At 37.5% G+C, this 26,151-nt stretch overlaps 2 protein-coding genes across 5 annotated transcripts; one reads left to right on the top strand and one right to left on the bottom strand.

Annotated features, from left to right (window-relative positions):
* Nucleotides 1-464: 464 nt before the first annotated feature.
* malt1 (MALT paracaspase 1) lies at nt 465-11,995 on the bottom strand. Of its 2 annotated transcripts, XM_058375494.1 has the most exons (17): nt 11,498-11,995; nt 10,894-11,057; nt 10,345-10,472; nt 8,980-9,127; nt 6,135-6,313; nt 5,778-5,874; nt 5,597-5,650; nt 4,787-4,810; nt 4,656-4,679; nt 3,739-3,942; nt 3,484-3,661; nt 3,192-3,263; nt 2,943-3,070; nt 2,010-2,159; nt 1,745-1,899; nt 1,497-1,616; nt 465-1,318 (listed from the first exon to the last, which is right to left on the bottom strand). In XM_058375494.1, the coding sequence occupies exons 1-17, from the start codon at nt 11,656-11,658 to the stop codon at nt 869-871; spliced, it is 2,436 nt and encodes an 811-aa protein (XP_058231477.1). In that variant the 5' UTR covers nt 11,659-11,995; the 3' UTR covers nt 465-868. The 2 variants fall into 2 exon arrangements, with proteins under 2 accessions (XP_058231477.1, XP_058231478.1); XM_058375495.1 differs by lacking the exon at nt 5,597-5,650.
* A 1,527-nt stretch (nt 11,996-13,522) lies between these two features.
* Nucleotides 13,523-25,927, top strand: prlrb (prolactin receptor b). Of its 3 annotated transcripts, none has more exons than XM_058375388.1 (9): nt 13,523-13,659; nt 17,810-17,975; nt 19,179-19,311; nt 19,803-19,972; nt 21,644-21,825; nt 21,966-22,107; nt 22,328-22,424; nt 23,030-23,099; nt 23,724-25,927. In XM_058375388.1, exons 2-9 carry the CDS (start codon nt 17,915-17,917, stop codon nt 24,396-24,398), a joined length of 1,530 nt encoding a protein of 509 aa, XP_058231371.1. In that variant the 5' UTR covers nt 13,523-13,659; nt 17,810-17,914; the 3' UTR covers nt 24,399-25,927. The 3 variants fall into 3 exon arrangements, with proteins under 3 accessions (XP_058231371.1, XP_058231372.1, XP_058231370.1); XM_058375389.1 differs by having other exon boundaries at nt 17,810-17,981; nt 21,644-21,810; XM_058375387.1 differs by having other exon boundaries at nt 17,810-17,981; nt 23,724-25,923.
* The last annotated feature ends 224 nt before the right edge of the window (nt 25,928-26,151 follow it).

Genomic DNA, 26,151 nt, shown 5'->3' with positions numbered 1-26,151 from the left:
TGTTACTCCACCATGACCCCAATACAATAGTAAAGTGTTCAGAAACTGCATCTTACAATGCTGTCTTATTAAAATACAATATAGTTTTGGTATCAGAAGAGGTAAAGCTCAGTAGGTAAAAATAAGTTATTCTTTTTAGCTTTATTGCACATCTTGGGTTAGGGATTTGATTCCTGTCTCCATCCTGTATGTTTAGTTTAGAGTTCTGTTCTCCCTGTGCCTTGTGGGTTTCCTCCAGGTACACTGTATTCCTCCCCAAGCCCAAAGACATATGTTGTAGGCCGACTGTCATCTCTAAATTATCTGTAGTATATGTGCAGTTATGCCCTTGGCACCCCAATCCAGTCCCAGTGTAGGATAACCAGGTCAGAAAATGGATGGATGCCTAACATTATATTTTAGAGTTAATGTTGTTCATAGCTTTGTAATAATTTTCAGAAATTCTTTTTTGTTTTCCTTTTTATTGGATACTTTATAGAAGATGCTGTTTCTTTATATACTATATATAAAAGTACAATGACAATATAACATTTTTTTTCTCACTTATTTAGAATATGAAATTTTAAATAATGATATTATAATTAATGCCATGTAGCATCAATCCCATGCATCTTTCTTTATCAAAAACAATGCAAACATTTAGGAAATTACAAATCAGACCTCATGAATGGTCACCAGCAATATGAGTAAAGACTGTAAACCACTGTCAAATTCAAATATTATTCAAAATATACAATATTATAATGCATTTTGTGTAATGGAAAATATCACAATTGATATATATTGATTTAACATTATTATATAATCTAAGACATTTAACATGTAAGTAAATATTTTCTTTCTCAGTTTTTGTCCCAGTCTCCCTAGTTCAAGGCTGGTTGTATAAATGTAAGCTGTCCATGAACCTATTCTGCATATCTTCAATGTCTTCAGTGGTTTCAATGGGCACACTTGGTAGACGCATATAAGGTAAATTATTATCATAGTGATATGCATAGTCATCCTGCTGAGAGTCTCCATAAGCCCCAGCAGTTCTGTGTAAGGGCTCACAGACATGAAGGAAGGGGCTGCTGGACTGTGGGTGGTGGCAGAGGATCCCTTGAAGAACTAGTTGCTCAGCTCCTGGGCTCAGGCTCGGGCTAGTGGATGGGCTATGAGGCATGAGGCATGTCTGCTGACAGCTGTTCCTCCTGGTAGGTCTGTGCAGATCCAGCTTTGCTATTAAGGGTTTGCCAATGTCCACCTCCTTTTTCCACTGTACCTGCTCATCTAAAGATGTAAATTCAGCCTGCAGACATATTGTGAAGACCAGGTTCTCCTGTGGGTTGGGGGGTAAAGGAAAATGCTTTTAGACCAGAGAGTTTAATCTGTAAGCGTAATTCTTAAGGAGTGTCTAGACAATTACATGCTAAATATAAATATAGATAAAAATAATTCAATCTAGCTGCTAAGATATATAACTAGGTATCTAGTTATAAAAATCGTATGAGTCCTACCTTAAGCTTCTGCAGGGATCTGAGTCTGGTATAAAGGCAGTGCTGGGGAAGGCTGCCTGAAAGCAAGTAACTTCCTGTTTCCTCTGGGGTTTCTTTATTCATCATCTTAGGGTCGAGATCCTGAAGGAACAGATACCAATGCTTTACAGTTTTATAAAGACATGAAGCTTTGAATTTCCTCATAAATATTATATCTAGAAATATATCCCCAGAAACAATTATCTTTAGGAAGATTATCCTGTGCTCACTGAAAGGTTGATGAGGTGAGCTTGACATGATGACATCTCCTCTGGCTTCTTTACAATGTTGGTATAGATGACCAGCACGTTGGAGAACTCGGCTGCAAAGCCCATCTTTAGCTGCACGCCACATTCAAAGTCCAGAGTCATGCTTTCTGGTAGCTCTGGAGTGCAATAAAAAAGGGATTAAGACATATGTATAGACATATGTTTATGCCAGCACATGCTCCATATAGTATATATAACTGAACTCGATTATTTGTCAGTAATTTACCATGTGCTTTAGACCAAAGGAGACTGTGAGCTTGGACCAGGTCGGAACACTCTCCAGGCAGGATGGGGTCAGTCAGGGAGCGTCTTTCCGACAGGCTGCTGCGGATCTCAAGAGCCTGCTTTCCCTTAGTGGGATCAAACTGGCCCATGTCTATAACACAATCCAACAAAACATGAAGAGTAACACTGGAATATGATATATATGACTGTCAGTATAACATCTATAAAAACCAAATTTTTAGATATTACCAATATTATCAAGGTATTTCGCTTCAATTAGTGATTTCTGTAAGATAGTATATATAATTCAAAAGCATAACCCAGTTCTGGTTTTCATCCTGCTATTGGACAGAAAACAGTCAAATCTCAGTGATTTCCTGCATAGCGGAAGCCCAAGAGAGCTGTTCATGCTCTCAGGCAGAGACATATGGCATACTCTGTCTCCCTTATCAATCACAGCGACACTGCCCAATCATGGGTGTCTGTCCACTCATGCATGTGGAAGTGAGTGAAATGTGCTTTCCTCTGAGTGTTACACCACCCTCTGATAATGCATGAGAAGCAGTTCAAAAAGATAGTCAGATTGCTTCACTTCATGTCTCAGGCTAAATAAGAGAACAAATCGGCGAAAAATCCAGTTACATAAAACATATAATTGTGGCTACAGTGAAGCTTTCTTTAAGGAAGCATTTATTTAACATTTATAAAAAATCCAGTGTCAGTGCTGTAACATTGAGATATCCACCATGGAAAGCTCTTCAGTACAACGATAAATGGTTAAAACATATGACATCCACTAAAAGATTAAAAATTTGAATTATCGTGCTAAATATCAGAGTACCTGGATGTTGACTGGCACACACTGTCATGTTTAATTTTTCATAATGCATCAATTCCATGACTGTGGTGTAAATGTACAGTAAGATCTCCACACCTTCTGCCACTCTGTCTAGGAGCACAGTAATCTTTTCATCTTCCAGGAGGCGCTCTTTTAGAAACTTGATGAAGACGCCATTGGTGAATCCGCTGGAGCTTAACTCAAAAGCTTCTGCATCTTGACAGCTTCAGTGGTAAGATATTATAACAATTAGATTTCCTGGACTGAATTCTCTGCATTTTAGATTAAAACCGTCATGGAAATGACAATAAATGACAAATCGATGGTTTTAAACCAGGCACTTACGTAGCATAACCAAACACGATGTTGGCTGTGACTTTCAGTGTAACATTTGGCATGTCCTTATCGTGAAAGTTTCTGCATTTATAAGAGAAAAATGTAACTTTTTAGCAAACACAGACAAAATATTAAACAAGGTATTAAAAAAATGTTTGATTTAGTTACATAAATAAACACTGGATTAGATGTAACCAATTACTTTATAGTTATAGCTGCACCAAATAAAAATTATTCATATTAATTTATAAAGATTTATAGATGGTTTCTAAACATATTTCTACTACAAACTTCAGCTTACCTTTTCCTGCACATATCGAGAAGGAAGACATTAAGACCAGTCTCTTTTTCCTGCATCAGTTTCAGAATGCTTTGCACACACAAGCAGTTTGCTGATCGGTACGGGTTTGGGGCATCAACTGGCACCATGAAGCTATTTCCAAAGTTCTCATAGCCGTGTCCAGCATAGTACAACAAGCCTGTGAGATTCATTTTACAGATTCATTAGACAGTCCTAGGCTTTCAAACATATTTTACAACAATGAGGCTGCAGTACCGTAAACGCCTTTGTGCAGCAGGGAGAGAAACTCGTCTACAGCGTTGCGCATCTCTGACTCAGTGAGGTCAAGCAGGGAGACCACTTTAAAGTTGAGCTGGCGAAGCAGGTTGGTGAGGTCGTACACATCCACCATAGGCGCTTTCAGCTGAGGGTGGTTCTGATAAGTCATGTTCCCTATCAGCAAGGCCACTTTGTCTGTGGCTGTGACAAAAACATAAGGTGTTTAAAGTGTGCAAAGATGTACTTGGTGTCATAAGTGGCATGGCTCCAGGCTCCATGACTATAAATGACCCTTCCTGACGCAACCCTCCCATTTCATCCGGGCTTGGGACCGGCACTGAGAGTTAACTCTTCAGCTCCGTAAAGAGTGAATGCACAGAGTCCTGCCGCTGGACCACCAGGAGGCTAGTAATCAAAAACATTTCTTCTTTATAAAAAAACGTTCTTTCAAAACAGCTATAAACAGTCATCCCCTCACCAGCCTTTTCTTGTTTAGTTAATAAGTTAACTGTTAAAGCACTGACACAGAACACTCCTTAAACAAATTTTAAGCAAACCATAAGCATCACACAATTATGTGTTTTTAATAAACGGCACAATTTTTTGCATCTACGCTTTTATAGCGCTATACATTATTATGCTTTCAGTTCATGTGGACCTAATTGTTTCAGCATATAGATATGTCAATTATCTGTTACTATAGAAATGATAATATCTAATCAGGGTCAAGCATTCAACAGTGCTGTGGTATAAATTATACTTAATACCTTTCATTATTGAATGAAATATCACACTATAAAAAAATAGCATTTTGTATATTAAATTCTCATGAACTTTTAGCCAACTTAGTTTGCTTTTTAGGAATTCATTTCATTTACATGAATGAATGTGGACTGAATTGCTGCATTACTTACCATAAGGCTTCTCAAGACTGTTAACTGCAAATAAAACCCATAAAAATACAATTAGGAAAAAAATAATTCATTACACATGAGGGAAGGTTTTAAGGAACCAGTCTATAATTGTGGATGTGCAAAAAACTTACACTGTCCGATGGCTATGAAGTCGTCTGTTAAAAAAAGAAAAAAAAAAATTGAAATAACTAATGAGAGAAACAAAGCAGGAAAATAAGAATAATTAACAGTCCATCAGAAATCATAGGAATTTTAAGGACATACAAATCCGATTTCTGGTTTGATTCATTTTGCTCATTTCATTAAATGAAGGCTTTTCATTGCAAGAGAGCTATGCAAATACATCTAGATGAATAACAAAGTAATATCCAGTGTTTTCCTTCTTTTTTATCTCATTCCTTTAAAAACATTATAATTAACTTTACAACTTGTTATAACTTGTACACTCTTAGAAAAAAAGAGGTTCTTCTTTTAGGTTTTTCAGAGAAATCAAATCAGAAAATGCTTAAAACATCTAGATGTGTTTTTTTTTAAAGAGTGTGACATGTGCATGCACTGAAAGTGTGAACGCAACAAGAGCTTAAATAATCAAAATGTGAAAGAACTTTATTACAGTTTACTACATGCACACATGCACACAAAGGACTCTTCCTCACCACTATATCCTGCTTTTTAAACAGATGCTCAGCTCCATAGTGAGGTCTTTTAATGCTGCTAACTCCATCCCACTATATCACATCACCAGTTACCAGAAGAAGATGAAAAGAGTGTTGAAGAAAGTATCGACAACAAAGCATGGAAATTATGTTCAGCGTGCACTGAGAATATGAGATGATTAGAACTGGTTTCATTAATGTCCAAGATCGAGATTGTGTGAATGGAGTAAATGCCCAAAATCACCAGAAAGCGAGGAAGAAGGGACATTATGTCTTACTGAATACCTTCAGAACATTCCGTCGCCCCTGTAAACTGGAAGGTTGTCCTTGGCCCTTTTACTTCAGAATAAGAGCAGTTACTTGAAGGCTGAGCTATAAGGTTGATGGTAGAGCTATGCTAAAATAGCCCTGATTAGCTTTATTAATCACTTTCAATTAGGCTGATAGGTATTTCTCATCATCTTACCTACAAGGATGTCTACTTCATTACTCCAGGTCCGCTCACTGTGGCAAGAGATTTCACAGCGATATCTTCCCTGGTGCTCCAACATCAAATATGAGATCTAATCCAACAAACAAAACATTTTTCTCAATCAAGCTTTGTTGTAACGTATATGTTACAACAAAGCCTTTACCTGAAAAAAAAAATAAAATAAAATAGTGACACTATGCAATAATGCAGAAGCCACATTCCATTGCATATAATATGTAACCCAGCAAATGTGCTTCATATTAGCTATATAGCCACAAGATTATATAGCCAAACACAAACATTTGTAAAGGAAGCCCAAGAGGATGTGCATGCTCTTTACTTGTCTCTTACACTGAGTTTCCTCTTTGTGGCTTTCTTTAAAGGAGCCCCATTTCTGTACCACTGGTAGCATGGAAGCGGTTTTCCCACAGCTCCACATTCCAGATACAGAGCATCTCCCACCAGTAAAGACTGAGGTTTGGGCTGTATCACCACTCTCAGTCTTCCCTCAGAAGGAATAGACATCAACCCTTGAGGTAAAAGAAACTCATAAATTACTATACAAGTATCAAACTGCCTCAAATTCATGTATTTGAGCTTACAATGCGACGTTTGTTGTAAATTAACAAGACACCAACTTATGAAATTCTTTGGTGCTAAATTTGTGACGTTGCACAATTTAATATATTACATAAATATCTTCCGAATATATGCAAAATATCACTGATGTCTGTTAACTGAACTGAGATGTCAAATAAAAATGTGCATAAATGCAGAGCATTTCTCACTGCTAGTGCCAGAATAAGCAACACAGGTTGTTCTTTGTGATATCTGCCATCCATACGTGACATTCTACTTCCAACTTGAACGACAACTGCTAGCAGAAAAACAGGTCTCACAGGCTGATGTAGGAGCTATGAGAACACACTTAAGTATAGAACTTAAGATATATTTAGATATTTAAAAAAAAAAAACCCTAGAACTGATAACATTTTGTACATGCTTCAGATATCACATGCTGTGACAGTACCTAATGTACAGTCATTAATACAGTGGTATGAATACAATCCAGACATACGTCATCCACTGTCATGTGAGCTACGACTTTAGATTAACCGCAAAAACTGTTTTATCTACTTAAACAAGTTAGCAATTTCTGCATTAACAAGTTCAAATGAACAACATTCTTTGTTGTTAACATGTACAGTTCCAAAAAGAGGATGTTTAATACCTATATATAACTTAGATTTAATTTTTTTTTTATTATTCTGAAAGCTTTTCCATACCAGTCCCATTTCCTTACAAGGTAACGCAGTGTGCATTAGCTACATATTGTGGAATCTCAGAGGAAGCAGTAGGACATCTTGGGGATTTCTCAACTACTGCTGCATGAATTCTGAGAATGTGGACATATTACTATGGCATACTGCTTTTCACCTACTGTATAGTAAGGTACTAGTTATATTCGGTTTCAGCAATGCTACGTTACCATAATGTGTGTACTATTTTTCTTTACTATTTACAGCTTTTTAATTGCTAGCTGCCATAGTAGATCGAAAATGTTGTATAGTGGATTGAAAATGTACATTACAATTTGTAATAGTCCCTATACATATACAGGGGTTGGACAATGAAACTGAAACGCCTGGTTTTAGACCACAATAATTCATTAGTATGGTGTAGGGCCTCCTTTTGCGGCCAATACAGCATCAGTTCGTCTTGGGAATGACCAATACAAGTCCTGCACAGTGGCCAGAGGGATTTTGAGCCATTCTTCTTGCAGAATAGTGGCCAGGTCACTACGTGATGCTGGTGGACGAAAATGTTTCCTGACTCGCTCCTCCAAAACACCCCAAAGTGGCTCAATAATATTTAGATCTGGTGACTGTGAGGGCCATGGGAGATGTTCAACTTCACTTTCATGTTCATCAAACCACTCTGTCACCAGTCTTGCTGTGTGTATTGGTGCATTATCATCCTGATACACGGCACCGCCTTCAGGATACAATGTTTGAACCACTGGGTGCACATGGTCCTCCAGAATGGTTCGGTAGTCCTTGGCAGTGATGCGCCCATCTAGCACAAGTATTGGACCTAGGGAATACCATGATATTGCAGCCCAAACCATCACTGATCCACCCCCATGCTTCACTCGGGGCATGCAACAGTCTGGGTGGTACACTTTTTTGGGGCTTCTCCACACCGTAACTCTCCCGGATGTGGGAAAGACAGTGAAGGTGGACTCATCAGAGAACAATACATGTTTCACATTGTCCACAGCCCAAGATTTTCGCTGCTGGCACCATTGAAACCGACGTTTGGCATTGGCACGAGTGACCAAAGGTTTGGGTATAGCAGCCCGGCCATGTACATTGACCCTGTGGAGCTCCCGACGGACAGTTTTGGTGGAAACAGGAGAGTTGAGGTGCACATTTAATTCTGCAGTGAGTTGGGCAGCTGTGGTTTTATGTTTTTTGGATACAATCCGGGTTAGCAACCGGACATCCCTTTCAGACAGCTTCCTCTTGCGTCCACAGTTACTCCTGTTGGATGTGGTTCGTCCTTCTTGGTGGTATGCTGACATTACCCTGGATACCGTGGCTCCTGATACATCACAAAGACTTGCTGTCTTAGTCACAGGTGCGCCAGCGAGACATGCACCAACAATTTGTCCTCTTTTGAACTCTGATGTGTCACCCATAATGTTGTGTGCATTGCAATATTTTAAGCAAAACTGTGCTATTACTCTGCTAATTAAACCTTCACACTCTGCTCTTACTGGTGGAATGTGCAATCAATGAAGATTGGCCACCAGGCTGGTCAAATTTAGCCATGAAACCTCCAACACTAAATTGGCCAGTGTTTCAGTTTCATTGTCCAACCCCTGTACATATACTATACATAAGTAATAGTTGTATTATGCTCAAGCAGGTTTCATCCTTACGAAAGATTGGAATTTAGTGAGCTTAGATATAAATCTGAAATATTAACGGTTCTTGAGCCAAAGAACACACTCCAAGCTGTGCCTCTGACTGTTAATTGTACTTATTCTTGTATATACCTACAGTATAATTGTATATTTGCTCTGTTTGTGTTACAGTACTGTCTACATATTCTGTGTAGCCAATTAAAAGTGAATACTTAATACTGTAGCAAAGAACATCTCCAAACTTTGCAAGGCATTTCATTTGCTTACCATATGTTGGCCTGACATCCAGCACATCAACCTGAACCCACTGGCTGAACTCAAAGAAGTCACCACAGTTCACCCTGCAGATGTAGAAGCTAGCATCTGTCAGCTGGACAGAACTCAGCACAAGGTCGGAAGAGGAACCACCGGGAATCTGGAGAAATTAAACACCAAAAAAAAACAAACAAAAAACAATACTGACTGCAAATCAACAGAAATATATCTGAAGGAAGCCAAATCATATAAACATCCAGTATAATCAAACTCATTTAATACAACAACTATTAAAATTGTACTTGAATGTAATTGACTCTTAGCTATAGAAATACATCTTTTTACTTTGCGTTATACTTGTCAGCTGTTGTATTACCCTCGTCAAAGCATTATGACACTTTTTTGGTTTTGTATTAGATACAATTTTATAATGCCTTATGTTGTTTGCATGCAATATGGATATACAGTCACTGAGCACTTTATTAGGAACATCTATACAAATAAGCATTCATGCAATTATCTAATCATACAATCATGTGGCAGCAGCACAATGCATAAAATCAAGTGGATACATGCCGGCAGCTTCAGGTAATGTTAACAATCTAATTAATCATAATTAAGAAAAACTTTGATCTCTGCAATACAGGCTGGTTTGAGTATTTCTGCAACTGCAGATCTCAGATTTTCACACGCAACTGTTTCAAGAGTTCACTCAGAATGATGCAATAAACTTAGATAACCACTCTGTACACGTGTGGCAGCGTGGTGAACAGGAAAGCGTCTTGAAATGCAAAATCTGACAAACTTTCAGGTGGATTTGACAAACTCGCTGCTGGAGCAAACAGATGGTAGGGTCAGAATTTGATGGCGACAGCATGAACTCATAGACCCAACCTAACTTGTGTCTGGAATATTCTTGGCCAATTTTGGGACTGTTAATACCAATCTATCATCATTTGAATGCCACAGCCTACTTAAATATTGTTACTGAGTATGCGCATCCATTCATTGCCACAATTTACCAATATCCTAATTGCTAATACTAGCATGATAATTCACCATGCTGAGAGATTTGCAGCATGAGAGTGCACCTGAAATTTTTGCAGAAATTGTATGATGCAATCACGTCAACATGGACCAAAATCTCAACCGAACGTTCCCAACATCTTGAGTAGTCCATGCCACATAGAAGTGGGGCTGATCTGAGAACAACAGAAACACCTAGCCAGGATAGGTTTAGTGATCCTAATAAAGTGCTGAGTGATTGTATGAATGTGAACATGTCATATATTGTCATGTCCAACTCTGAGTTTAGTTCTTTTCAATCCCACATATGGATGTTGATTTATTGTCGTATTAACAATGTAAGTAACATACCTCTTCTTTTGCCTTGAACCACTGGTACTGTATGAAGGAGTTTGAGGTGGCGGCAGCATAGCAGCTGAGACGAACGCTGTGTCCAACTATCACAGCCACAGACTGAGGCTGGATAAGGATTTGTATCCCTGTTGACATCCATAAAAAATATTGAAGGCTGAATAGACGGTAGGTGAGTTCCATTATAATGTTTTAGAAATGTTTAATGCTGATTATTGCTAGATTTAGACTCTGAGTGTGTTTATTAAAAATTCTTCACGATAATGTGAGTGGTCATTCGAATTATGTATAATCATTTGAACTATACTCTATGGTTTAGATGGGACATCCATCATTTATTGAGATAGTGGAACATTTTTTTTATTCAATTTCAATTTTCATTCATTTAATATACCCACACAGAGCTGAGCCAGTAAGTTGATTTTGCTGGGTTAAATATAGATTATACCTGATTTTGCTTGTAATCAAACACTGAAAATATGCTGGCTAGGAATAAAACATTGGGACATACCTCCTCATGCCCAGGGTCCCTTGGATAGACTAATGTACCTGATTTAAGACATTGAAGAGCTTCAGAATGTCCCATCATTTTTAAAAACTCCATCAGGTCTCCCACTGTGCAGCCCTGGTCTCCCATGAGTCTCAGCAAACAGCGAGATGGGCTGCCCTCCGCCTCCAACACCTTCAGAGAGCACATCTGCAGGTTCCCCAAACTGAGAGATAGAGAGAGACAAAGAGAGAGCGCGAGAGAGAGAGAGAGAGAGAGAGAGAGACAGACAGACAGAAAGAGAGAGAGACAGACAGACAGACAGACAGAAAGAGAGAGAGAGAGAGAGACAGACAGACAGACAGACAGAAAGAGAGAGAGAGAGAGAGACAGAGAGAGAGAGACAGACATAAAGAGAGAGAGAGAGAGAGAGAGAGAGAGACAGACAGACAGAGAGAGAGACAGACAGACAGACAGAGAGAGAGAGAGAGAGAGAGAGAGAGAGAGAGACAGACAGACAGAGAGAGAGACAGACAGACAGACAGAGAGAGAGAGAGAGAGAGAGAGAGAGAGAGAGAGAACAATGTGTATTGACTGAAGAAGATCTTGTTTAACCCCATCTTGCAGTGATTACTGATTACTGATTACTGATTATTGATTATTTACCTGACTTTGAAGCGCCGGTCATTGTTTACAGTCTCCCCAAGTTTTCGCCATCCTTTACTGTTCGCTTTATCAAGCACCTCGCCGAGTCTTTTTAACACGGACTCTTTTAGAAAATTTATGTTCATTGAGCCGTCGTAAGAATCCTGAGACATTTTGTTCATTTGGAAAATGAGTAAAATGGTTTGGCAGAATAGCAACACTTAGATGCCAGAGTCTGAATGTTTCGCAAAGTTCTGACCTATCTTGAACTCAACTAAGAGCGGAAACGACTCGGTGTACAGACGATCAAAACAGAAAAATAAATGTAAAACAGGTATTAAACGCAAACCTGAAAAGACCACCCATTGGTCGAGCTTTACACGTGTTGCTTTTAAAGAACAAAATAAATAGAGACTAGTCACAGAAGAGGGGAAAACTAAACACCTAAACCTGTTACATAGTTCATATCTACAGGTGCTGCTGTTTCCTTGCACGGGTCGAGGTGGGGAAATCCACTTCTTATCAGAACAGTCCCAAATTGCTCGCTATTCGGTATAAGGGTGCACTATGTAGGCTGCAGAAACCATTATTCCTTTCCCTTTGCAGTGCACTTGAATAGAAACGAAACGGCCGTTTGTAGTCGAGCCTCTGCGTGCGTGTTACATTTTTACTTCCTGATCTTTTACTCTCTGACGAAGGTGCATCTCTACCCAAGACCCAGAATCCTCCAACACTAGATACAAAGCATGAGAACCAAATACTTTATGTATTTTGAAGTGTTTAATACATGCTTTAGATTTAGCACAGGGGAATACCACTACCCGTCATACTGATTGCACTTAACGTTTATAAGATAGTTGAAAGTTTATAAATTTTGTCTTTATTAAGTTATTTCTCATAATAATTTTCCGCCTTGAGGTCGTAGGCATGCTGATTTGAATCAAGAGATACTTAATCGAGAGATTAAGAGATTAGGATTAATAATAAATGCTGTGAATGAACATAATTGCATAGAGATTATTGTACAGATGCTGAGTCTGGATAATGAGCTGAGCTGTAAACTCCAGCATGTTCTGTCTGGCAAAACACAGCCGAGCAGGTCAACCTGGTACAGCTGAGGAAAATTTTGCATACAGATTCAATCTAAATTACATTCAGTTCTACTCCACGCATTTCATGTTACTACATATCTTTTTGGCAAGCCAAATAGAGCATCTTCTTTGTTCACATCAGGGAACATTTTAGAGACCTATTTATTTTAGCTTTAATTCCCTATATTGAATTAAATATTAATATATGCATTCTACTGAAATTGATGTATTGGTTTTAGAAGTTAATTGGGATTGCAATTGACCTCTGGCTGTAAAGGACCTATCAGTGGAGATGGTGATCTTTGCCTTTGATACAACGGGATGCAAGGAAGAAGCCCCTACAGGTTCTGTCATGAAGAATGGGCAAAAATTCCCCATTAATCCCCAGTTATCAATAACACATTTGATAAGCTTGTGGCATTTGATTCAAGTCAAGCAATTGAAAGCAATGGCACCAAATACTAGCAAAATGTATGTAAATATTTGACTTACTGAAAATCTGATATAGAAATAAATCTGTCTTATAGCTAGTATTTTAAAATGATGCCTTAAGACGGGACCCAAAGCCTAAAAATAAAAGGTATCATTTTGCATTAAGCAAACTGATAGCTTATTACCTTGTTATTTATCCATTGGTTACTCATAATTAACAGCTTTAATTAACAGGCTTAATGGCACTAGTAATTATACAATTCAGTTATTTATTTATTTGGGTACGGCATTGATTAACAAAGGCTCTGCAAAACAAGATTTCTTATTTATTCCATGATTTGTTTAGATATTTTGTTTAGATAAGATCATCCCTCGGCATGTGCGCTGTCTGTGTTAAACGAGCTGGTTCGGACAGTATTAAAGGGTTATACCAGGACTGGACTCTAGGTGTCGCTTTCGTCTCCTTTTGTCTCTACTTCCTTCTTAAGGACTCCAGTTTGGGGAAAAATCTACCACTGATTTCTGTTACTCTGATCGACCTGTCAACATGTAGCTCTGCACACACACACACACACACACACACACACGGAAGTGCACTAGTTCTTACAGAAATTAAAGCTGGATACTGGGGGATTTTGGATGTCGACATACATAACCACGGTAAACTCAAATCTTATATTGTATAATGTCCAAAACATAGTGTAGAAATGTCTCAGTAAATTCTCTCTATTACAAGTTAAAATGTACTTTTATTTGCTATTAAGTTGCATGCAAGTGGGACATGAATGTAAATGCATGATCTAAATGTGAGTAAATTTGTAGTAGTTTCCCCTGTGTTATTAATACTCCTGAAACTTGAATGTTTGTAATCCTTGGCTGTCCTTTCCTGCTGATTTTTGTTTACTTTTGTTTTATTACTGTAATAACACCGTACAAATAGCAATATTGAACATAAATATTAGTACTATACATGATTTCATAATTATTTAAGTATTTATTATTATGCGATTATTTTGTTATAACCTATAATTAGGTGTGTAATGAACATGGCATTTTCCAAAAGGCAAAAATATATGTAGATGTCCACATACTTCTGATCATGTACTGTACATGCCCTTGAGCAAAAATATTTTGTTGCTAGTATTTCCAGGGGTACAAGACTAAGATTGTTATTACAAAAGCTACAAGATCCACTAAGATTGTTATTACAAAAGCTACAAATCACAGGCTTTGCACTATATTCCTAGACTCAGTCGTGACACTGGGTATGGTATTTAACTCTACTTACCAGGATTTTTGACTTATTTCAGTTCAGTAGTTATTAAACGTAAATTAGGGGTTCCCAAAATTTGTGCATCCAGGGACAAGTATAAGTAAGTAAAAAACAAAACAAAACACATTGAACATAATTAGACAAATCAAATATAGCTTCATTATTTAAATGTTTACAGTCATATTCTGGATGTTGAGCCCTAGAACGTTTCTTCCTGAATATTCACTAAAAACAGTGCACTTTTTTCCATATCAAAATTGTCAGTAGTTAACAGTTTGAGGTTTTAAGGTTTCGATTAAACTTATTAAGTTCAAGTAAACAGTCGAACTGGTCAAAATAAAATTTGGATTTACCATGGACATAAATAACGAATTACTATGTCAGAACATGGTGAAATCTATTATTTTTATTTATTAAGCATGTTATAGTGTATCGCCTTGGTATTAATAATAGATTATCACTGAATTTTCCAGTGTGAACACACCACTCATTCTAATAGCTTATTGCATAAAGTAAGTGACTAGAGATGTAGCTTCCTTCTGTTCCTGAATTAATTAAGACTACTGGGCTCTATCCTAAACTACAAACTTCCATACTAAATTGGAGCTCATACTGTTGTTTTATTAATAGTTAGAATATATTGTATAATTTTTTGCTTATTTTTACATGGGTTTGTTTAAACCTGTGGTGGCACACTTTTACGGCATATATTTAAAGGCATATATTAAACACATTATAAATATGTGTTTAAACAATTGTGTGGTAACTGATAACTTACAGACATTGTCTTTTAGAGGACTTGAGGTTAGTCCTGGTTCACCCAGGCTACTTGTAAATGTTGCCCTGCTCTTGTGTATGAGCCAAAGTGTTCTAAATAATTAGTGGCAAGATGTGGTAAATAATTCATACCTTTTTAAAGATGAATGCTCACTCACACATTTGATTATATGCGAAGCAACAGAAGATCTGTGGGTATGCGGATGTGAAAGAGACGGGGTGATATCATTTTGTTTTGTAAATGTTGACTGGCGTCAGGTTAGTAGGCGGCTGTGTGTACCTTAAGCTGAACTCTTTGAGTTTACATCACAAATGTATACACCATGATGTCAAGTATGGAAGGAGAGAAAATCCTTCTGTTTGCAGTCTGTGAGAACTGCTCCATGGCCCTGGCCAAACCATGTGATCTCTTGGTCACTGTTTTACAACCCTGTTATCTCAAAATAGAAGGCCATTATGATTAAATATTTCTAAGCAGAGAGAGTTAAATATAATTGTGCTTTACTTTCTCTTCAGTAATTCATTTTTAAAGACTAGATTTAATTTGTTTTAACATTCCAGACAGAATTAGTGAATCAGTTAATAAATATACACTTACTGAGCACTTTATTAGGAACACTGTACTAATACTGGTCACTTTGCTCTCAAAGCTGCCTCACATTTTATGGCATGGATTTTGGAAACGTTCTGTTGATGGTCTGGTCCTTTTTGACATGTTCATCCAATTCCTGTCGATTTTTCAGAAGGACTTTTAATCTGTGAATCTCTATTCAATTCTGTTCTATTAAATTTAGATCCAATGACTGGGAAGACCACTGAAGAACACTAAGCTCATTGTCATGTTCAAGAAACTAGTTTGAGACTTTTGCTTTGTCACATGGTGCGTTATCATACTAAACACAGCCAGCAAAGTGTGACAACAAAACATTCCCCACACCATTACATTACCTCCACCAGCCTGTACTGCTGACACCAGGCATGTTGTGTCCATGGATTCATGCCATTGGTGCCAAATTCTGACCCTACCATGTGTTTACCTCAGCAGAAATCAAGATTGATCGGAACAAGCTACATTTTGACAAGACACTAGTCTTCAGCTGTCCAGTTTTGGTGGGCCTATAGCCACTGCAGCTTCAGATTTCTGGTCTTGACTGAAATAAGTGCAGCCTGATGTGGTCTTCCGCTGTTGTAGCTCATCCACCTCAAGGTTCAATGTGTTGCACATTCTGAGATGCTTTTCAGTCCACCACACTTCTACAGAGTGGTTATCAGAGTTTCTGTAGCCTTTCTGTCAGCTCGAAGCAGTTTGTCCATTCTTTGTTTTCCTCTCTCATCAACAAGGAGTTTCCATCTGCAAAACTGCCATTCACTGAGATCAGCTTTCTGGGCCATTATTTTCCATATAGGAGGCTATACCTCTGGGCTTTCCATACCTCCATTGCCTTTGCGTATACAACAGACTTGGACATTTCCATGTGCCCAAAAACAATAAACTCAATAATGTGTCTATTCTTGGTGGGAGATTAGTTATAAACATAAAATATGAATATGCAAAAGCCTAAATACAGGGGATAAAAATCAATAGCTTTAGTTAATGTTTATGTCAAACTAGAATAGCAAAAAATCTTAATTATTTTGATCCCTTGAGCGACAGTTCATTGATGGAGAAATGTGATGTTGATAAGAGAATGGCTAGACTGGTTTGACCTGGCAGGAAAGCTAAAGGTAACTTAATAACCGCTCTCGACATCTGTGGTGAGCAAAAAATAGCTCAGAATAAAAAATGCTGGGTCTTGTGGCAGATGGGCTGCAGCAGCACCACATCAGGTTCTACTTTTGTAGCCAAGAACTGCAATCTGAGGCGACTGCACACACTCACCAAAACGGGACAGTGGAAAATTGGGCTTTTTTCCAGTTTTCATCTACTCACTGAATGGCTCATGTTTGTCCTCATTGTAATGTTTGATGTGAACATTAACTGGAGCTCTTTATCTATATCTGCATGATTTTATGCATTGAGCTGCTGCCACATGCTTGGTTGATTAGATTGAATGTGCAGATGTGCAGTGAGTGTATATTCTTGTTTGATACCTTAATATTGTTAGAGCCGCACTGTTTACTGTGCCTTGCATAAGTATTTCCCCCCTTTGAACATTTCCACATTTTGTAGTGTTACATCCTGGAGCTGGACTTTTGGTCACTGCTTTTAGTGTATAGCATGTTTGAGTATTTATGTGTATATGTGGTATTTCCAGTATATAGTATATATGTGGTATTTCCACATTCTTTAATTTAAAATCTGGGATATTTTTTATAACTTAACCCTGATTTTTTTTCCCCCGATATTTTGGTAGCACTTTGGTGGTATCGTTTGTATCTTTTCCAACAAACTCTTGATTGACTGATGACATAAAATCATACAATCCCAATTAAACCCATTTCAGTTCCAGGATGTAACACTAAAAGGTGTTGAATATTTTTATGCACAGTGTGGTACATGCATTATAAATGACCATAATGCATCTTTTAACAAAACACTTTATTGTGCCAGAATGACACACTGCCACAGCTATACGGTAATAACTCCTATCACTTACGGCTAATTATTATACAATACGTATAAATTGATTGAATGTTCTGCTCCGACATTTACAAATCCAACAAGCTTTATTGTTGTCAATAAAAAGTGTCCCCCTGGCTTATCTGAAGTCAAATTGCTGTGGTGTTTACACATGCTAAATGCTTGTTTTCCACTACTAGACTGATATTTGGTGTCAAAACAATCCTGCTGAGCCGGTGATGTGCTCCGTGTAGACGCCTCCTTAACTCTGCGAGGGTCTGTGTCTCAGCTGGGCCTCGAGCAACATGCAGAGGGACACTTCACGAGTCCTGGCTGCAACGTTCCTACTTTACTGGATTCCACCTTGTGCGTGTGAGTGACAGTTTTTAAAATGCAGCAAAAATGGTTAAAATGCATAGACCAGAAATGCGAGAATTGGCTTTACAGATAAGTTTATCCATTAATGATGGATTTGCTGTGTGAGCTGAAGCAACACACGCATATAAACATTGGATAAAGGTGTAAACAGATTAGGGTTCTATTCAGCATGCTGGCTGACATACCTTCTTCATATTTCAAATGGAAATGGAGTAAATTGGATTGGATGTGCTGTGCATAAACCATGCAGGGCTGCTCACAGCAAAGACAGGAAGATGGGGGGTCATTGGATTTTACAAAAAAGAAATCAAAATCTATTGCTAGTTTTCTTGTCAGTGGTGGATGTCAAAGGCAAAATCGAAGCATATGGAGCATATTCACTGAGGCTCAGCAACAATACCTGATGAACACTGAGCAGTAACATGTAATGGATTTGCACATAAATATGGAATACAGAAATCAGAGGGTTGGCAAATTGGCAACAAATAGTCTACGATGTCCTTTAAAAATTGTTGAATAAATGAATTAAGTGAACTATGAGTGTGATAATACCTTTTATAGTACCTTTTTAAAGGTAAATGGAAGCGTCATCTGCTACTATATTCTATATCTTTCTAGATGTTTTTGCGTACATTGCAAAAAAGTTTCGATTGAAGTAACTATTTTGTTACTGTACACTATTAGATAACTTGTCCACATGTCACAATATTTTTCCTTAGTTAGATATTCTATATCTTCTGCTGGAATTACAGATTCATGCACATTGGGACGTTTCATATTAAATTCATGTTAAAAAGAAAAAGAAAAAAAAGAAATATCTGCCTTTAAAATTGCCCAACATATCTAAAGAATTATGTTTAATTAGATACATTAATTAGATTCATTATTTGGGTACTTGAATTAGCTACCTAGTTATGTTTGTAAATTAGTTTGTTAGCTAGTTAAGTTTTATACATTTGTTTGTTCGTTGCTAATGTGGCTTAAAATCATTGCAAAGGTTATTATACCAGTTTCTCTGAGTTAGATGAACTTGTGATCAGTTTCACTTAAATGTAGATTGCAGCGTCTACACTTCTACTTTTAATGTAAGATAAAAAAAGTAGAAGTGAGATCATGAGAAAGATTTTGATACTTTTTCTCTGTACTTTTTACACTTATGCCTGATTGTAAAGTTATGTTGGGGCTACACAGGTCACTCAACACCAGGACGACCCAGACTCACAGGTTGTCGATCTCCAGATAAGGAGACCTTCAGCTGCTGGTGGGAGCCTGGCTCAACTGGTGGACTGCCAACTAGTCACCGTCTTTTCTACAGAAAAGAGAGGTAAGAGGGTTACATTTTACATTGTAACTCAATCTGAGCCTTAATTTATTTACTGTAATTTTCTCACAGTTTATGTGGTCTTAACTATTTGCATATTGTCTATGGTCTGACTTTTCGTAAATAATGGTTGTTTGATTTTGATGGGCATTCCCGTATTTAATGTTTAAACATGGCCCCCAAATGTTTTTGCCAATTAACCATGGCAACCCTCAGGACACATTTGAGAATAACATACCCAGTGACAGGGCTGGAATTATAACCTGCATACATGATCGTTGTGTACAGAACATATTTTACTGAAAGTGTATGTTCACATGATGTTTTTTCAATGCTTGTTAACATGGCCTGTTGTCAAAACCTTGTTTTAAATGTTTATGAAATACTGACTAAACCATTTGCAAGACATTTTTCCAAGGAACAAATATGCACCTGATATTTAAAATAAAGTCCACTTTACTGACATTTGAATATTAATCTCTTTGATTTTGCAGATCTGAAGAGGTCTTTGAATGTCCAGACTACCACAGTGCAGGGAACAACTCATGCTTCTTTGACAAAGCCCACACATCCATATGGATCTTTTATAACATCACAGTCATGGCCTCTAATAGCTACGGCAACACCTTTTCTGAGCCTGTAGAAGTGGACGTCATGGATATCGGTCAGTACATTTTGTGTGTGTGTGTGTGTGTGTCGAAGGGAATTCAATATGGCACTCAAATCGGTTAACGCTGTTAAAATATTCAGCATTTACATATTAAAGGCTGATGCATTAACATCTCCAGGGCACTGCTTTTATGACTGCTATAAAATGTCACTTCAGTCAAGCTGGGCCTAACATAGGGGAAAAAATGAATACGCTTTTGAGACAGTTTATGTAAATAGAATACAGACAACAATTGTGCTTTTAGTTAAATGAGTTTTAAAACATCTAAATAGAGCTGTACATCTAAATAGATTTGTACATTTCCTTTAAGGTGCTTCTGGGTGAAACTGGCTTCCCTTCTTCCTTTCCATCTTCGTCTAACAAGCATTCAAAGTTATATTCCTGAAAAATGTATCAGTTGCTATGTCTGCTGATGATGTCGTCAATATCAGCTTTTATACTATTGCTAGAATTGGGATTTTATGTGGTGAACATGGAGGAGCAAGCAGTGAAAAGTTCTAGCCTGATTATAATAATTTAAAGGGCTTTTGGAATGCTGCATATACAATCAAATTAGTGTATTGGTAAACTGTTGCTATCATTTCTATAGTAGCAGAGCAGTCTACACAGGGTCTTGTATAGCAGATGCATCAACAATAAATGATTCTGTATATGGGGAGTATTGGTAAATGTCTTGTGTGTATAATAAAATGTAGTATAAAAGGAGTAAAACACTTTGGGACATGCTTTGGGGTGTCACATAACTCCACTGTCATTGATTATTTACACTGACGAGGCATAACATTATGACCAACTGCATAATATTGTGTTGGTCCTCCTTTTGCTGCCAAAACAGTGTATTCTGACACCTTTCTATCAGAACCAGCATTAACTCCTTCAGCAATTTGAGCAACAATAGCTCGACTGTTGAGCCAGACTCTTTCCCATTTTTCCCGCTTCTAACACATCAACTTTGAGGACAAAATGTTCACTTGCTGTCTAATATATCCCACCCACTAACAGGTGCCAAGATGAGAAGATAATCAGTGTTATTCACTTCAACGGTCAGTGGTCAATGTTATGCCTGATCGGTGTACCTCTTACAATATGTCTGTCATGGTTAATTCCTTAATTGATGCTACAATGAGTGCTGCCATGATGATCACAGGAAAGAGAGTGACAGTATTTGCTTGAGGTTTTGTCCTAAACACACTGAACACTTGCACTCTCATTGTCTTCACTGTATTAGCACGTTTGCCTCCGACCTATGGGGTTGGGGGTTTGATTCACACCTCCTCACTGTGTGCATGTTCTTCCTGTGCTTCGAGGGAATCCTCTTGGTACTAGGGTTTCCTTCACCAGTCCAAAGACATGCGCTGTAGGCTGACTGGATTCTCTAAATTGTAGTGTGTGAAGAGATGTGTAAGTGTGTGTGCAATAGTGTCCCATCCAGGGTGTTCCCTACGTTGTGTTCTGAGTCCCCTTGGATAGAGTCCAGGTTCCCTCTGACCCTGTGCATGATAAGCGGCAAAGAATATGGATGGATGCGTTCATTTATAATATTACACTATAGTACATGTAATCTGTTAAATATACCAAAAATCACTGTGGATGAAAACAGTGGCATTCAGTTATTGACAAAACTGTTTTTTTTTTTTCTCACTAATATTGTTATTTTTCCTACAGTACAGCCTCACTCTCCAAGAAACATGACTTTGTCTCTGATGGGAGTGAAAGACAACCCATATTTTCTGGTGAAGTGGGAAGCCCCGCAAGACATCGACACTCGTTCAGGCTGGGTTACTGTCAAATATGAAGTGCGAGTAAAACAGGAGCATGGTGGCCAAAAGCAAGTCAGTGATTGGGAGGTGTGTCCCAAATATTCAAAATCCTGCTGTACTCTTATTGAATCATTCTGTAGTTTAACATTATTTGGAATTATTCTCAATAAGTTTTGTTTTCTGATTGACACAACTGGATGATTTGGAACTGAATGTTTGTTTTATAGATGTACACTGTTGGTAAGCAAAAGGAACTCAGCATCTTCAGTCCAAAACCTGGGGGAAATTATACTATACAAGTGCGCTGTAAACTAGACGAAGGCCAGTGGAGTGAGTGGAATTCTCCGATGTTCATCCAAATGCCATACGGTAAGCACTGACCACAATGACACACTAGTTCTGTTTGTATTCATGCTGAGACCTAACACACCTTCTATCTGACTTAAAGATGGTAAACAAATTCTATTTCACATCATAGCACTTAAAACTGTTCCTTGCTTAATTGACCCAAAGCAAACTCATACTGAATACTGTTAAAAACATTGCCATTTGAAGAAATCTTATTGGTTGACACATTTTTATTTTGCAGACTCAGAAAAAGAAAAGCCAATTTTGATCTTCATAGCTATTATTAGTGCCTTCATTGCATTGGTCACTGTTGGAATACTAACAGCCAAAAGAAAACAGTAAGCATTACACAATTCAGTGTTTTTTTTTTACTGTATAAAGTAACAAGATGTTGTTGTATGGGTAAATATATAAAAGATGCATTCTAAGTGCAACCTGATAACTAACTCAAAAGTATATAAGAAACAACAGCAGCACATATACAGTACACATCTTGAAATAGTTGGCAGTCTTGACTCTTTATTATTCCAGTCTTAGACCAATTTTTTTTAATGTTTAAAGGAACTTCTGAATATCTAGTTACACTGAAGTGTAACCAGGCTATTATCTGAGGTCATACTGCTTTTATAGTTTTGACCTTCAGCTACAAGTTGCAAACACTTAAGAATGCTAAAGGTCTTTGTATTTATATTATTGTTTTATTCAATATTTTTTATTTAAGTAATACAACTTGAAAAGCACGGCGGACAATTTTTTCTAACGCATTCATTTAATGCAAAAGAGTATTCTCACATTCTGTGCTTTTCAGCTACAATGCAAAACAACTAAAGCAATCAATGAAAACAGAAACTGTCTTGGTTGATCAACCACACATAAGATGGAAATAATGGAAATTTATGGTCAAAACCTTTCGAGTTAATGTTTTGCTTTTTCTCTCCTCCAGTGTTAAGCATTTCTTACTGCCCCCTGTTCCAGGACCAAAGATCAAAGGCTTTGATAGCCAACTTTCAACGGTAGTAAGAAATACACCTCATACACTGCATGCACTCAGTATCAGCACAGCATTCCAGACATTTCTAGCTTTTAATCAGACTGAGAAAACATCGTAGAGTTTTTTATAGTCTGGTGATTTGAAATTGAGACGATAGTGAGGATATTAACGATGTAATGATTTAGTACGCAGACGAGCTTATTGTTCTCTGCTGTGTATATTAATGTAATAGTATATACATACACAGTATTTGCTATTAAAGCAAAATGATATTTTAGACTGTAATAAATATCTTCACAAGAACGAAATGATTATATTTTGAAAAACCTAGGTAACTGAAGTTGAAAACTTGCCACTCATTTGTTATAAGCTCTAAGAATTATCTTCTTAGGAAATACCAATAGAAGCATCATATTTTATTATCAGTCTCAATAAATGTACAAGAACATCTACGCTTAATGAAAGACGCTCAGCATCCCTAAGTCACCCCTAAAAGCACTACTAAATCCTATTTTACTCCATGCCTTGCTTAATATATAAATGATTACAAATCTATCACAGTATGATGTCATACAGATATACTGTCCCAGCTCTACTGTTAAATAAATTTGGCTCAAGACCATATATTATGTGCTATCATTCACAGACACAAAAGCCAGAAGATATATTCAGTACCTTCAACTTGCAGAGCATCCTTCCAGTGCCAGAGTGTCTGGAACAGGTGGAGTATCTTGTAGTGCTTGACAGCGAGGAAGAAAGTGAGAATCCAGGAAGTAAGGCTTATGCAGAACGACAAGCAACAGCTCAGAGTGCATCCGATCAGAAGGCATGGAATGAACTTGATGTCACTGACCATAAAAGGAATTTACCAGCTCTTGCATACAACTGTCAAGATTCTGATCCTGAATCTACAGCTTCACAACACTCAGATCATTTCAGCACATACAGTGTGCCTCAGAATAAACCTGACATTTACCAAAACAGTCCTTGGGGCATATTTCACAAAAATATAGCAAGGAACTCTCAAACATGTGATGTTGAGCAGAATGAAGTCAGCATCACTCCTGCTGGACTGATGGAGCATGCTGACCAAAAGCAGAAGGCAGACTGTAAGCAGAAGCTCACAAAAGAACAAGAGGAGGACTACAGCAAAGTCAGTGGGATTTACAGTGAAACTGTGCTTGTGATTCAGAAAGACAGCAGCCCTGTTCAGAGACACGAAAAGAGGAGCAATGATGATCCAAGCAAAAAAATCAAGCTTCAAATCGCTTCCACAGATAAGGATCCCACAGATATTCAGGATTACGTGGCTGCATTGTAGGATATGTTTTGAACTGGGAAATGTGAGATTGGACCCGTGATCAAAATTCAGACACTTTTGTTACTAATATCTCAGAACTCTGTGAATGTTTCTGTACATTGTTACTAGTAATACAAACAGTACTAACACCTGTACATTGATTGGCTCTGCCATAGACAAAGTTTGCTTTGTTAACAACAGACTTTGAATGAAAAATTGTGAAGATGAACTGTAAAAATGGACTTGTGAAGGATGCAAAATGGTATAAAGTTGAAATACTCTAACATTTTAAGCACACTGTATTTACAATGACAGAACACTCAAATTACTAGCAAATGAATCTAAAACAAAAGAAAATGACACGATACAAAAATTAATTATTATTATTATTATGACCTACCACATTATAGAACCTATAGAACCCACTGTAACAGTTTAAAACACTAATTTATCAGCTACATATTTAGTAATAGTGCTTTAAACTTTAGTGCTTTAAACTAAGTTCCAAATACCAAGTATTGCCACAGTAGAAAAGCTGCTCATGTTTTTCACAAGTGGCTCATTCTATTAGCTCTTATCTTATTGGTGCCTCAAATCTGAAGGTGTTGAATACTTTTTTAAAACAGTGGTTCTATCAGTAGTAGTACAAGACTGTAATTCAAATCACAGGTTTATATTAATGTGCTTGTTCTAATATAACAGTGAATTCACAAGAACAACACATTCAGAGACTAAAGACAAAATAAAAACATGTCGTTATTTAGCAAAGATAAAGGTCTAATTGTTGATACACTATATTGACAAAAATGGCTGAACTCTTAATGCTTCAGCATACCAAGACATTTTGGACAATTTCATGCTCCCAACTTTGTGTGAACAGTTTGGGGATGACCCCTTCCTGTTCCAACATGACTGTACACCAGTGCACAAAGCAAGGTCCAAAAAGACATGGATGAGTGAGTTTGGTGTGGAGGAACTTCTCAGAGTCCTGACCTCAATCTGATAGAACACCTTTGGACCAGACCTTCTCATCCAGCATCAGTGCCTGACCTCACAAATGTACTTCTAGAGGAATGGTCAAAAATTCCCATAAACACACTCCTATACCTTGTGGAAAGCCTTCCCAGAAGATTTGAAGCTGTTATAGCGGAAAAGGGCGGGTCAACTCTATATTACATGTGCATAGAGGGGTGTCCCAAAACTTTTGGCAATATAGTGTATGATGGAAGGACTCTCCGGTGTCAGTGCTTTGTAACTTTCTGGTTTTAACATCATGAGTCAAATGTTTTGTTTTTTGTGTTTGTAGCTTCAACAGTAATAAAAAGCGAGGCTGAGAAGGGAATGACTTTATAGCTGCTGTATCATAAGTGACAACAGGAACTAAATTATTTTGCAGATGTTACACAACATTACATGTGACTATTAACTGATAAAACGTATGACATGTTTTTAATTAAATTAAACAAATAAAAAAACACTGAAGACTTGCTGTGATGCAAGAGGAAAAACACTTCAAGCATACCTGCTGTGTTTTATTCCTTGAGGAGACTATTTTTTGCATCAGATAATTAATACTCATTTTTCCTCTCTCTGGTAGCTTTACACTTATCCACACGGTGTTTACCCATAACAGCTCTGCAAGCCTGACTCATGTGCATGCCTTCAAGTGCAAACACACATTAAATCTATGAAAATGCCTAGGCTTCGTTTTTGTAGTATGGACTTCACTTAAATTAAAGTTTTGGAGGAAAATTAAGGTGCAACATTTTTCCAG

The sequence above is a fragment of the Hemibagrus wyckioides genome, linkage group LG22 (assembly GCF_019097595.1).
Source record: "Hemibagrus wyckioides isolate EC202008001 linkage group LG22, SWU_Hwy_1.0, whole genome shotgun sequence".
Taxonomy (NCBI): domain Eukaryota; kingdom Metazoa; phylum Chordata; class Actinopteri; order Siluriformes; family Bagridae; genus Hemibagrus; species Hemibagrus wyckioides.
Note: the sequence above shows the minus strand (reverse complement) of the source record. Positions and strands in the feature narration are given on the sequence as shown.

Excerpts from the sequence above, each read along its gene's own strand:
- malt1 (XM_058375494.1), bottom strand. The coding sequence starts at position 11,658 with ATGAACAAAATGTCTCAGGATTCTTACGACGGCTCAATGAACATAAAT. Across the intron at positions 4,811-5,596 it reads GGCGACGGAATGTTCTGAAG|ACGACTTCATAGCCATCGGA; the intron begins GTATTCAGTAAG and ends TTTTTTTAACAG. Across the intron at positions 3,264-3,483 it reads CTCGATATGTGCAGGAAAAG|AAACTTTCACGATAAGGACA; the intron begins GTAAGCTGAAGT and ends TTATAAATGCAG.
- prlrb (XM_058375387.1), top strand. The coding sequence starts at position 17,915 with ATGCAGAGGGACACTTCACGAGTCCTGGCTGCAACGTTCCTACTTTAC. Across the intron at positions 21,826-21,965 it reads AGCAAGTCAGTGATTGGGAG|ATGTACACTGTTGGTAAGCA; the intron begins GTGTGTCCCAAA and ends TTTGTTTTATAG. Across the intron at positions 23,100-23,723 it reads TTGATAGCCAACTTTCAACG|ACACAAAAGCCAGAAGATAT; the intron begins GTAGTAAGAAAT and ends TATCATTCACAG.